At 37.3% G+C, this 14,444-nt stretch overlaps 1 protein-coding gene across 7 annotated transcripts in view; it reads left to right on the top strand.

Moving 5' to 3' along the window:
• The window catches only part of CDC14A (cell division cycle 14A), a 292,712-nt gene that overhangs the window by 170,899 nt on the left and 107,369 nt on the right, over positions 1 to 14,444 (top strand). The window contains exon 16 of one of the 7 annotated variants that reach the window (XM_035717661.2): positions 10,472 to 12,678. The exons of 5 other annotated variants lie outside the window; for them this stretch is intronic. In XM_035717661.2, coding sequence (XP_035573554.2) covers positions 10,472 to 10,546 — 75 coding nt within the window. In that variant the 3' untranslated portion in view covers positions 10,547 to 12,678. Of the gene's footprint in view, positions 1 to 10,398; positions 12,679 to 14,444 lie in introns of those variants that run through there. One more of the 7 variants, XM_025417490.3, reaches the window with a different exon arrangement.

The raw sequence follows: 14,444 nt of genomic DNA, 5'->3' as shown, positions 1-14,444 counted from the left end.
GGGCTGAAGGCGGCGCTAAACCACTGAGTCACCGGGGCTGCCTGACAGAAAGGAATTTAAAATGTTCCTTTGGTTTACAGTTGAGAGGAAAATTGAAATGAAGTAGTGTGTATATGTGCTGTTTTACCCTAGCGTTCTTATGCCACAGTTGAAACTGCCTTGAATGCAGTTCCCTGTGTGATGGGGTGCAGCCGTGTTTACACTCAGCTGGTTAGTGTGCTCTTTGGTTGTGAAGACTGTAGATGAGTTCTTCATTGTAAATTTATTTATTTTTTTGGTAATCATAAGGCAGTTTTATTTTTGTCTCCAATATTATTTCTGTCCCTTTACACTTACATTATTGTTGGCTCTAGTTCTTCTTTACCGAAGTGTAGTTGACATACAATGTTATATTAGTTTCAGTTATACAACAGTGATTCAACATCTCTATACGTTCTACTGTGTTCTTCTGTGTTCGCCACAAGTGTAGCTACCATCTGTCACCATACGATGCTATTACAGCACCATCAACTCTATTCCTATGCTGTGCTTTAAAAAAAAAAAAAGATTTTATTTATTTATTCATGAGAGACACAGAGAGAGGCAGAGACGCAGGCATAGGGAGAGGCAAGACTTCCGAGGGGAGCCCAATGCAGGACTTGATCCCAGGACCCCGGAATCACCCTGAGCCGAAGGCAGATGCTCAACCACTGAGGCACCCGGGTGCCTTCTATGCTGTCCTTTTCATCCCTGTGACTTACTCATTCTGTAACTGGAAGCCTGTATCTCCCACTCAGCTTTACCCATTTTGCCCACCCCCCACTCCATGTACTCTGGCAAACACCAGTTTGTTCTCTTTCTTTATCTCAAATTTGACCAGTGCCAGCCAGAACAACCTTGGTAGCCTAATGAATAAGTTAAGTTCTGTGTTCTGGCATTAGGGGAAAAAAAAAAAAAAAAAAAAATATATATATATATATATATATATATATATATATATATATATATATATGTCTCTGTGTGTGTGTATTTATCTATTTATGGAATTACTGATTCTTAAAGTATGATTTGGAATAAGATCAAAATATTAGATCCAGCTTGGTAAAATCCCTAGTGAGGTGAAAATCTGAGTCATTGGCATGTGCATTAAACTTGCTACATTTTTACCTTGGAGTAATGTTTGTGTGACAGTGATGATCTACTTATTGATTGTTTGAACATCCATTCCCAATAAAATGCTTCCATTTCCAATGGGATGTTAATAGCTTTTCTTGATTTAAACTTGATATCTTTCCCCTCTGCCTGTTCTCCATTTTAAAAACTGTCATCCTGTCCTGATTTTAAATATATTGAATCACAAAGATTAATCAAGTATTCTATTTAATACCAAGGATTAGTACTATCTGTGTAACCCTGTATGTTTAAGTTGCTGTGGTTTCCCCCCTCTCCTCTCTTTGTTGTTGCACTCCTTTAAATTTGATGGAATTTTCAGCTAAGAGATGTTAATAATATCAAGAACGTGAGCTCCGTCTTTGAACCGCGTCTTTGATATTTATTCAGCATTGGTATTTTGTCTCCTTTCCAAGGGGACTAGAGAATGTTTCTTGACAAAGCATCAGATTGTTTTGAGGTCAGCGTGGTTTGGATGGTGCCTTTAAATTTACGTGTCAGCTGTTAGGTACGCACAGTGTTTGCAGATAGAGCTAACGGTAATTTCAGTTTCCAGGGTTAAATAGTGGTTTACATTAATTTACTGTACAAGCCTATCAGCTGTATTTGACTCTCCATTTGAAAGGACTCTTTCAAATACAGAACTTGCCTTAATCTCAATGACATCAGAGTTACTAATTACCTTGGTTGTTCAACTTAGTTTGATACCTTCTTTTTCACATGATACCAATAATACTGCTAAGTCAATAGAAAACAGTCTTATTGTAATCTTGCTTTATTTATTTATTTGGCCAGGAGCAAAAGAGAGAGCTTTTTATATATGTGTAAAGATTTGTCCAATTAAAAAAATGATCTAATATGTATATGAGCATTTACTATGAGCACAGTATTGTTTTAGTGGAAGAAGGTAGGCCATTGTCTCCCACTAGACTGAAAGCTCCATGAGGGCATCTTCCAGCTTAATTGATCACCTACCTGCCCTAATTTTTCTGGTCCCTTCCCTCTGTCTTTGTGCTGCTGCCAGAATCATCTTAAGATACTAGTTTCCTGATGTCATCCTTTGCTTAAGAAGCTTCTGTGGTTGAAGAGCAAAACCAATCACTATAAGCTTTGTCTCTCTTTCCTCGAAGTTCTACAATTCCACCATAATATACCTATATATGGACATTTAATCCTTGCATGGCTCTGTGAGGATGAGAGAGCTCTCTGGACCACATTTATAGGAAAACTAATCCTATTTGTAGAGTCCCCACTCTTATGACCTCATTGCTTCCCAAAGGCTCCCTCCTAATATCATCATACTGAAGGTTAGAATTTCAACACATGAATTTGGAGGTAGTGGGGAACACAGACATTAAGACCACTGCAAGCAGTAAACTAAACTAAAAGAGAAAATTAAAACATGTCCGTCCGAAAGTGAGCAAAATAAGGTTGACCTATTCCAACCTAATTCCCCTTATTCACCACTTAAGTGCAAATTGCTTTCTCTCTGGTGACTCCCAAATCTTTATGGGTAAGAGGTAAAAAAATGCTGTGTTCTGATGACTTAGACAGTTTTTAGACTCTCCTTTCCTTTGAAAACCCCACCCAGTGATCTGCTACTCCTTTGGTGTCCTCATCACTACCATTTACTCATCTTCATTCCTTGAGGGCTTTGGCTTTCCTTTGTAGCTACCAGGCTATTGCCAACATTCTCAATGACTGTGCTACTTTTCTAATCGTTATTGTCATCATTCATCATCAGTGACTTAGTGAGCAGCTCCAATGTGCTGGGCATTGGACTAGGTGCTTCATATATACATTACCTTATTTATTTAGTCCACAATTTACAGATGAAAATATCAAGATTCAGAGAGGCAGTGACTTGGTCAAAGTCTCACAGCTACTCTTTTAAACTTCCTTAACTCCTCCAGTGATCTTTATTTTTCTTTATTTGGAAATCCATCTCATTGACCTTTTTATTGCTCAGAGCATTGCTTCTGGTATCCTTAATCTGGTAAGGTTCCTCTTAGACATTTACTCCACATACTAACCGTTCCCCATGCTCCCTGCCTGCTTCCCCAGTCCTCTCTGACCCACATAGTCCTTTCTGCTTTCTCTTTCTGACATTCTCCATTACACTTGGGTCTTCTTTCTGTAGCCACTTCACTGCCAGCCTCTAAAATAAGATCAATCCAACCATTTCATGTCTGTTTCAAGTCTCTCTCTTTCTAAGCACTTTTGGCGAAAATGCCATTACCTTGCTGCCAGTTAACTCCATTTCAAATGAATTTCTCATTTGCCTGGCCCTTCAGTGTTCATCATAGTACTTTAATTAATTATCTCATTTTGGCTCCCTTGCTCTTCCTCACACCGGCTATTCCAAAACTTCTTAACATTCTCTGTCAACACAGCCACCCTTTGTTGACTTTGCCTTGAGTCCTACCAAGAACATAGAATTTATCAGGAGTGATTTCCCTTAACTGTCCTCTTCTCTACCACAAAGTGTATCTGCTTTATTCCTTCTCTTTTAGGTGACAAGAATCTTTACTATTTTCCCATGACAACACTACCCACCTGTACTATTCTTTCTGGACTGTTCTAGAGAGTTGCTCCATCCACGTCCTTCCTCCTTTATGTCTTCAGTCTCTTACCGTCCATTTGACTGCTCACCTGCAAACAGGTGCATCCGAATTGGTCAGAGTGGTCTCGCCAATCACTTCCCTCCATCCTGTCACCTCTCACAATGTTTCCTTTGTGGCCAAACTTGGGGCAAGCGAGGTGGCCTCCCATTCTGGTTAGAGTCTCTCCCAGAGGCTGCCTTTGACTTCTGTAAGGCCAGGTCAGATGGTCTCCTCCTTCTTAGTCTTTCTGTAGTACTTGACAACGTCAACCACCTTTTTTGTCTATTATTTTTCATCTCTTTTGAGTTTTAGAATGCTATTTTCCCATTTCTTTTCCTCCCTTCCCCTTAAATCATTACCTGTTTGTCTTCTTCTGCCCACCCCTCTGTGATTTTTCCCAAGGCTCTGACCTTGGCCTACTTCTCTGGGTAATCACCTCCTTGGTGTCGGATCTACATTTCTGACTTCCTATGGACATTACCTGGGACAGAAAACACATTCCTTCAATTGCCTATTCTTCCTTTTGTTTCCTGGCTTAGTAATTATCATTCAAGCTACAAATCTGGAATCTTCTGTGACACTGCCACTACTTTTCCCTCTGCACATCCAGCCACTTAGTCCTATTAGCCATCCCTCAGAGATATCTGATTTTTTGTTGTTGTTGTTGTTTGTTCTTCTGTTCTCATCACTGTTGCCCTAATTGAGGTCTTTGTGGACTATTGGAATAGCCCGTTAAATTTTCTTCTTGCCTTAAGTATCTCTCATCTTTAATATTTTCTCTGTACTGCTACCAGTGCTAGATTTCTAAGACATAGCCGATTAAACCATTGCTGTGTTCTGAATTGTTGGCTCTACTTTGCCCGTGGGGTCCAGTCAGGATCCCTTGGCTTGCCGCTCGGGGCCCTTCTCTGACCGTGTGCCTCCCCACCCATGTCTCTCCAGCTGTATCTCTTTCCAGCTGTATATAGCTCCAGCTGTCTCTCTGTCCGGCATACTGACTGGCACTGTGCAAGAGCGCCACATCCTGCCTCGTACCCAAACCCTAGCACACGTGGTTCACTCTGCTTTTCCTTATCTCTGCTTGGTTTTATAATTCTTGGCCTGGCTCCACAGTTATCTTTTGGATAAAGCACTTTTGACCCATCCTTCTTGACTCCTGTGGGACTTTGTTCACTGCCCCCTCCTGCCCCCACCTTCTTGTTGCTCTCATATTCTAGTTAAGCTGTATGTAATTCTCTCTTCCCTCTGCTGGTTTTTAAGCTTCTTGGAGGCATCTTTGTTGTCTCAGGTTCCAAAGTGTAGTGAGTGCCTAATAACTATTTATTTGAACTAAAAATTGGATCCTATATCTAGGACTATGAATGGGAAGCAAAGAGCTAGGGTGCTTAGGAGCCCCTTATTACCGTTAGCACAGGAAGCAGTAACAAAACAGAAAGCAGATTTTCAGATTTAGCTTTAATATAGAGTCATCTGAGAGGTGTTTTTTTTTTCTTCTAGCAATGTGGCTTTACTAAAATAAGAGACAATGCATTTTTAACTGGGCTTGCATTGATATAATTTTGATGTTCAAATGAACTGAAAAAACTCAAGAATGGTTGGCTGAGTCAAGTAGAGTGTCAACAACAATCTGTCATCCAACAATTGAGCTTTTTAAATGATTGTTGAAAAGCAGAGATTAAGTTCACTCAAAAAAAAGAAAAGAATCTATTAAAAGTTAGGTAAGAAGGTGAAAGAGTATTTTATGTAGCATTTTAATTAACCAAAATTGGCTTGTTAAATCTTGGGAGTCCCTGAAATGCTTAGAGAACGCTATAGAAAAACGTTTGCACCTCTTTCAGAGCTGACTTTATAAAAAACTTTAGCCTTTTTGTCTTAATATGATGCCAGTGAAACCTTATCTAGCTATGTTTCTCTACTAGTGTTATTTGAAAAGTATTATTTTGTTAGCAAAGACAAAAACTTTCAGTATTTTGAAACCACATTTGTGGAAATGGGTACTGATGCACACACATTGTGTGTTGGTAACTTACGAGCAATACAAAAACTGGAAACTCTTCATTGCAAAGACATAAAAGACCCCAGAGTACAGAGGCAGTTATAGATCAACTTATTATTCCTCAGTGTTTATTTTTCCCCATTTGTTCATTAAAATTCAACACTGGAGTTATATATAAAATAAGATACCACATTACCAAATATATTTTTTCTTTTAATTATCTTTGCCATGAAAACAAACCACTTTTTAAGGTGCTTTTTGCTTCTGTAGTTATGACTCAAACCCATGGTAGTTACATAAACTACTTTTTCTTCCTTAAGGGACTAGGCAAGATGGAGAAATGCAGGAGAGAAAAATTAAAAGCGCATGGCGATTGTGAATCAGGATTTTGACCTAGTAGGAAACTAACATTCCAGGTCATGGGGCCTTTGGTCTAAGTTATTTGAACATTAAGACGTCATTTCATTCATTTGCTGGGCAAAGACCTAAATTTTTCATTATTCTTTACCGTTTCCTGTTTTGGATAGTCCAATAGTTGTATTTATTAATCATCTCACAGTATTTATATCTATAATTATTAGACATTTTTCTACCATGATTAGGTAACTGGGCTGTTTAAAAAAGAAACACCTCCAGAATAGCTAAATTTTTAAAGTCACTACCTACATCTGCCAAAACAGATTAGTAGCAAATTTCCAGAACAGAACAAATTGTCTTGATCTCCTTACCTAACACTTTGTTTTATGTCAAATCTAACTGCTTTCAGGGAACAAGACTTCTTGATGGAAGCTTATATTTTGACATAAAAATTTTGGGGGCTGCAAGTGTAAGGTAATTTTATCCTTATTTTGCAGGCTGAATATTGCTGTATTATTAGTTTTATGGTATTCACACTATAAAAACACCATATATTCATGATGAACTTCATCTGGTCTTAACTCACTATAACCCGTTAAACTTACTGGCTCAGGAACTTGGATATTCTTCTTGAGAAATTAAAATCTCTGAATTATATAAATAAGCACTACCTTGTAAAATAATATTTACACCTCAGGTGCCACTTCCTTCATAACCATATCCATTGTCATTCCTGAATTTTAAAATTTTTTAAATTTAAGATGCATTAGGTATTAGGTATTAATTCTGATGACAATGATAAATAAGCATTGGTCAAGTAGAATTAAAACTTTAAACTGAATACTTAAGCATGGGTGTTTTTATAAAGAAAACTTATTTTTAGAATATTCCTGAAATTTACTTTGGATTTGGTCCTTAAAGGATTTTTCATTTTAAAATGCCTATATCTCCTTTACAGTATCATGAATATTGCTTGCTTTCTCTTTTTGTAATTTCATATTTCTTTCCTCACTTAGGATCATACCCTGCTTCTGGTCATTACTTGTCCGTGTTAGGGAGGTAGAGAATGTCCACTTGACTATGCACATGATCACAGGACAAAAGCTAGAAGTGTCTTGTGGTGTTACGCTGTGGCAGCTACGTGTTCGGGCTTTAAACTAGACTGGGCTGTGGGGGCTCAGATTCAAGCTCTACTGCTCCTTGTGTGACCGTGGGCAGAGTACTTCACCACTCTGGGCCTCCCTGTCCTCATCTGTAAAATGCATTGTCTGGAGTGTTTAATGAATTAATACATACAAAAAGTTTAGAACTGTGCCTGGATATAGGACATACTCAAGAAGTATCTTCCCAGAATAATCGACCTCTTCAGTAATCTATCCGGTTTGTTAAGAATTCAGACAGTTGTACCTTAACCTATTTTCTGAATAATGAAATCAGTAGCAGTAATGATACTGTTTATGGAGTACAAAATACATTTGCATCTTTGCTATAAAAATTAGCAGTGCTAATAACTGTTTATTGTGTTTTCTGGGGTATTTGTTAGTAACTGTAGGATACAGGTAACAGATGAGCCAGAGGCCCTTGTACAACTGCATCATGGAAGCATGTGAAATCTAAATGTTACTGTCCTCCCGCATGATTGCTTCTCAGGTGAAAAGGCCTTGCAATACTAGTTATGGTTTTTTTCAAGTGAACATGTCTCCTAGACTTTAACAATTCTTTCTTCCCTAACTCCACTTCCATTAAGATTTTTGTTTTAGATTGAAATTGAAAAGAAGTTAATTTGCTACGAAATGCTAATGTCAGAATAATTTGTTAAGCCCTTTTTTACTGATCTATTATTTCTTTTCACTTTCTTTACACCACATTAAAGAAACCATGGAAGGGCTTTGGTATCTTATTTTTAATCATCCCCTACTGCCAGATGCGTTATTGATGTTTAATAATTACTTGTTGAATGAATTAATCAGCATGACAGAAGGTCCATTCCTCAGCCAAATCATGTCTATTTGTTTGTGGAGGACTCAGAGCCAGTTAGGCAACATTAAGTGAGCACACTGGGTGGGAAACAGTGGGGATCGTGCTAAACTATATCTGTAGGTTGGATTATACAGCAGCCAGAGTTTATGACCTCTGCTGTGAGTAGGGAAAGGCTTCTGCCAGAGGGCAAATATGAGTATATACTTCATATGAATGATAAAAATCCTTAAAATCATTCTAGACTATTTCTGTTTTCCAGTTCAGTGGACATTGTAATTCTATAAAATAAATAAAGATAGGTACATACATATTTACCCCCTATATATTGCTGCATATGTAAAATATCCTGGGAGAAGGTTAGTTTAACAAAAGTCACTTGCCTAGTATCTTTTCTTTTGCTATATCTGTCTATTGAGAGTTGAATGGAACTTTAGGGATGCTTGCAAAAGCAACTTTGTCCTAAATTTACGGCAGTCTGAGGAACTACATAATTTCTGTTAGTGGTAACACAGATAACTTTTCTAATTGGAACAAAAGCAACATTTAAATATTCCTAGGAAAGCATTGGCCAATGTGTAGCATACAGGCTTGGCAGTCTTTCAGCGGAGGAGATCATAATGACCCTGCACTCTCTGTCTACTTGCTAGACTTAGAAACTGGGAAAAAGCAGCTGGAAAAATGATAGGCCACTTCTAAGTTCTGTCGTTAGGATGGCAACTGATGGTCCTACACATTATATGTATGTGGGCTTCGAGGCATTAGACCAGTTTTGCTGGACTTTCTCAGTCTTACCCCTTAGGCTCTCTGTGAGCTCCGGTATGCTTGTATTCTAGTGCGTTCCTTCTTGATCATCTCCCCTGTTCTGAAGCTGTGGCATAAACCACATTCTGTAGTGACAAAGTCAACTTGACAACTTTTCTCATTCCTCCTAATACTATTCTCCTTCTTAAGATTTTTATTCTTCCTTGAAACTTGCATCATCAGGAACCACTCCCCTCCCCAAGCCTTCCCTTCCCACTCTTTGCCTCATGCTTTGCTTCTCTACAGTGCTACTCTCACCCTATGCACATTATTGAATGCTGACACCTTTGTCTTTTCATTTTATGTTTGTATGACAGCGTGGGCTTTTACCCTTTGAGGGCAAGCTGGTAACTTTTTGACTCACAATGTTGATAGATACTTAGAAAATGGCTGTCCGTAGGATATAAAATTCACTGGGATTGGGATTGGAAGCTGAACAAAGATAGTTTGAATCCTTTTGTAGATTATTTGCACAACAGAGAGATTGTTTTTACTGAAATGTCTACCATCAACAAAAAGGACTAGTCTCAGAATCGAGAAGACCTATTAATACCATGCTGCAGGTCAATTTGAAAAAGAAATATTGGGGGAGGAGAAAAGGACATGTAGCAGCAAATAGAGTAACTGTTGTTGGAAGGTATTTGATTAGAAGAATTGTGCAAAAGAATTTGGTAATGTTCAGACTAATTTGTGTTTCTTCTTTTTACTGCTGTTTGCTCAAAAAGAAGTATTTGGGAATTTTTTGACCTTTCTTTATCTTTTCTTGGTTAATATCTATTATTAATGCATTCTTGATTACATATCCCAATCATGTTCCTTTTACATGTGATATTTAATATGACGTGGGAGGGATTTGCAGTGTTTACTTTTCTTGAAAGCTGTCCACTATTTCTTATGTTATGACTGCAAGATTCTTCTGCACAAATGCTTTTGGGTCTTAAGCTTCAATTGCAAAGCTAGTAATGCTCTCCCCCTAAATGGAAAGAATTTGTAAGCCATTTATTAAGTTCAAGCCTTCATAAGGAATTTATTTAACTGACTGCTAATTCTACTGCATTAGAAACATTAACATTTGATATGCATTGGATTCAATTAAAAAGTGTATAATTTTAAAGCATATTCTAATAAACTTCAATTTAGTTACAAATGTCATTTCATATTTTTGAAATCAAACTCAAGATTATTGCATAAAGCTTAGAAGTGAGTTTGGTGCCACCTACCAATTTGCAAATAATACTTAATTTTTAACTGCTTTGAATAAACCGTCAGCCTTTTAAAATACAGTTTTCTTGCAATCATGTCACATAATTGAGTATCTTATTTTTAGCAAATGCTTCTTTTCATCCCTTTCTATTGTCTTCATCCCTTTCTATTGTCTTCTTAGTTTATTTCATTTATCTTTTATATAATAGACCCAAACTGCCTTGTGTGTGGAAGGAGGAAGCAGCAGGATATGTTACCAGTTTTGTATGTGATGGACTTTAACCCGGGTTTATGTCTCTCCCCACACAGTCCCTTCAGTCTGAATATGTTCATTACTAAGGCCCCGCCACTCCGGTGAAAGCCGTCCCTCTCTTACACACAGTGTCTTCACCTGGACGAGCAATGTAGAGAGAAAGCAGCTGCTTGTCGGAGGAGTCTTTCTGCCTTCTCACCTTAAATTCAGGAGAGCGCTAACATAAGACCTTCAAGAGACTTGAAACCAGAAAACTCTGGCTAATGACTACTACAAATGCACTGAAACTATGTGTATGGCGATGTCCACACTTTTTAAGACAGTTGTAATGTTGAATTTGGTATTTTGAAAGACTATTTTTAATGTATTTCGGTAATACATTTGTTATTACACTTACATGTACAGTGTTACATTATTATGTATGTATGGTGAACTTTAAAAGACTATTTTGATAAATTTATAAATATATAAAATTATGTAAAAACTAGACTATATTTTGACTTAGATTTCTTGTTGTTTGCTACCAAAAATTTGTATTTTGAATTTGTTTAGTATGGCTTTGTCTACAATGAATATATAATTCCTCTTTATTAACAGAAAGTAAGGGAGAAAGTTTTTGGAAAGTGATTTTTATGTTCCCACTATAAATATGGCAGATCAGTTCATTCCTTTGAGAAGTCAATCTAATATAATGAGTTTTTCCAAGCTGATCTGTGGCAAGAGGAGGACGATCGATCATTTGATATGGCTTTGTTAGACCATTTCCTTTCCCTTTGTTTTTGTCACTGAGCCATTTAGTTTTGCATCCTTGTGGGGCTTTCACGAAATTTAACATCCAGTTGGAGATCCGAATTCATTGAATCTTTCTCCTGATGCGCTGAAAACACGGTTTTGCTCTATGCAATGACTCAACATTCCACATGCTTTTATTTCTTTCCTCCTCTCACAAGAGCCCTTAACACAGTTAGGACATTCTGCTTTTGGTACGAGGTTGTTGTCTGTAACCACATATGGTCTGGCACCAGTTTTTTAAATCAATGAAGAGAGAAAACCGAAAAAAGATGCTGCTAAGTAGTTCTCTGGATCAAAGGAGATGTGTTTGAAACAGATTATAAATACCTAACACACAAGCCAGCATATCAGAAACCTGACAGTGAAAACGAAGGGACTCCTTGCAGGTACTCACAGCCCTTTTGCGAGAAGTGTAATCTTAGTGTAGCCCTGAGAAGCCTGGAGGCTTCAGTGCCTGATTGTCAGAGTGGACTACTCACACAGTCAATGGATCCGTATGAAGTGCTTCACTCTCAACCACTGAGTTATTTATAATCTATTTATTAGGAGAGGGTACCTTGAGGCTGTTATACATGCTTCAACAAAACATCTTGTTCGTGTTTTACATTTCAAAAAGGCATTTGAATGACTGTTTGGCTCAGGTTCATTACTTAAACTTCAGTAACTGCAGTACCAAGTAATTGCACTAAGCTGACGGAAAAAAATGAATTGTAGGTCTTAGGAGTCAAAAATTAAAGGAAGTGGAATTAAATTGTCTACCTTTTCTAAAGCTGAAATAGTAAAATATTTTATTATGAGTTCCTGTAAAAAATGGATTGGTTAGTTGTATAGAAAGATGATAGTATTTTTTAAAAATTATCAGTGAAAAGTAATTCAGATGATGCTTGAAGTGGGGGAAAAGGGAATCATATTGACAGTTTTTGTTCTGTGAACACTAACTTGTGTGCAGCTATTAAAATGATTGTAAAATTGACTACTATAAATTTTCCATAATTATGTGTGGTATATTAGTCATGTATCTACATGTGTATGTCTTAAAGTTATTTGTACACATGGAGATACTTAGACAAACCAAGAAGTATATGTATATAATATAGAAAGTATATAGCAAAGTAATTCTACTCCAGAAATAAAAATTGCTGACATGTATTTTGTTACAAATAGTTTACCTTCCAAAAGATATTTTGTTCTATCTTAAAGTGTAGAAGAATGCACTGCTAATAAATAATAAAAGTTTTATGCAATCTGTTTTCCCTGACTTTTATAATTTGGATTTTGAGTTATCAATGTACTGAAGTCTCTTTATAATTTTATACTTGATCCAATCTGGTTGGTGCCTTTCAAGTTTCACAGGCTCTTCCTTCTGGATTTTTAGTTTATCTTTTATTAACTCTCCAGGTTGTGGCCATTTTTTGAAGTATATGACAGTGAGCACAAAGAAATCTTATACTTCGCTTTTCACAAAAGGCAGATGATGTCAGGCTCTTGCTGTCTTTTTCTATATAATTTTCCTTTCTGTTAATAAAACACTGATTGTGATCAGAGTTTTGGGTCCTGCTTGGTTATTTACGACTACTGGATGATAGACTGGTGATCGGTGGCTTTGGAGAAGAATGGCCATTTTTCTTAAAGGAGAAATTACAGAAATAAATCAGATGGAACAAACCTCCCACTTGGATCTATGTCCAGAAGAGCCAGCTCGAGAGGAAGAACTGCACTATTTGTTGAAGATGTCCTTTGCATTAAACTGGATCTCTCCGGGTTGTGATGTTTCTGAGGTTGTGCCCTTCTCTTTTGTCTTTAAAGTGTTTTTTTTTTTTTTTTTCAGAACACAGAGGAAAGGGTGTGAGTGGGAAGGTTTCACTTCTTGAGTTGAGAATCTGCCAATTAGCAGTTCTCACAACACTGCATGAGACAGTTGGGATACGGAGGTTGTCATGGGACCACATCTTAGAGAAGGAGAGTTCTTACGAATTCATGAACCTGTGTAGAAGGACAGAAAATCTTTTTCTTCGGATTCAGTTCTTATGAAAAAAATAGTAAAACTAATTAGTTAATTAGTCCCACAAATATCTCACCTAGCCGTCGTTGAGTTCACATGGTTTTGTGAACATCTGTGGATGCCAAATAATTTATAAATCTCAAGACACACCTGAGAGGCTACCCAATATATATATATTCAGCTGGGGTGCACCTAAGGCAGGAACGTGAGTTTACCAACACTGAGCCACAGAAATGTATTTTTTTTTTTCACAGAAATGTATTTTCAAAATCGTTCGCACTTTTGTAAGCTCTCCTTTGTGACATTTGTTAAGCCATCAATATGTTAAAAGTTTCTGTTTAAACCAATTGTTAGAATGCAAGCTGAACAGCACTCTGGTGTTTCAGGTTCTCTACAAAGCCTGTGATCTTTCCCCAAGTGCCCTTGTAAGGCAGAGTTCATGGTTCTGCAAAAGCCTTGCAGTCCTCTCTATAACACACAGCAAAGCAAGAATTCAGTCTCCTCTGAAGATTAATTAGGGAAATTTCCAATTACAACAAGACGTAATTTATATCCTAAGATAAAACGCTTTTATTTACACATAGGTTGCACAGTAGTGGCACCCCTGGAATGGAAAGTAGAAAATAATTGTATTAAGTTATTTTGAGCTGGATTGAAATGTTAATATATTCCCACCCAGTTCCTTCTCTATGGATTGAATTATGATAATCATATCAAGAAAGAGAAAAACAGCTTTTCTAGGGAATTTTAAACTTTTTGAGTGAGTGCAAGTAGAAACTTCTATTGGAAGACTACTTCTGATGCAACATACGGTTATTTGGAAATGGTTTTAAATGGACAAACATAAGTTAACTGACCTTTGCAGTCACCACACCTTCCTTTAGCTGGCATATCACCGAAATAGACGTGATTCACATCACCACTTGCTTTTTCTCCTTTGGTTCAAATCAAGTTGACCAAAGCTGTTTTGAGAGGTTGGTCTGCAAGTGAAAATTAGGAGTCAAGGTAGTAACTGTAGAAATGACTCCATCTGCAAATGTTTACATTGACATGAAACTTCAGTTTCAAGGGTACTGATCTATCAAATGTATTTTGTTTTTTTACATTATGACTCTCTAACAAAAGGATTTAAGCTGGCTTCAAAGAATGGACCAAGTGTACCACAAAGGAGCAAGAAGGGGCTTCTTCTGACACTAAATTTTGAGGCAACTGATGCTGGGCTGAAGCTGAGATGAATAGCCCTCTCAGATGTTACAGGATATTGTCCTCTCTTCCTAGGCTGGGCAAATTTATGCTAAATGCTCACCT

The sequence above is a fragment of the Canis lupus genome, chromosome 6 (assembly GCF_003254725.2).
Source record: "Canis lupus dingo isolate Sandy chromosome 6, ASM325472v2, whole genome shotgun sequence".
Classification (NCBI taxonomy): domain Eukaryota; kingdom Metazoa; phylum Chordata; class Mammalia; order Carnivora; family Canidae; genus Canis; species Canis lupus.
This window is presented reverse-complemented; position numbering and strand designations above follow the sequence as displayed.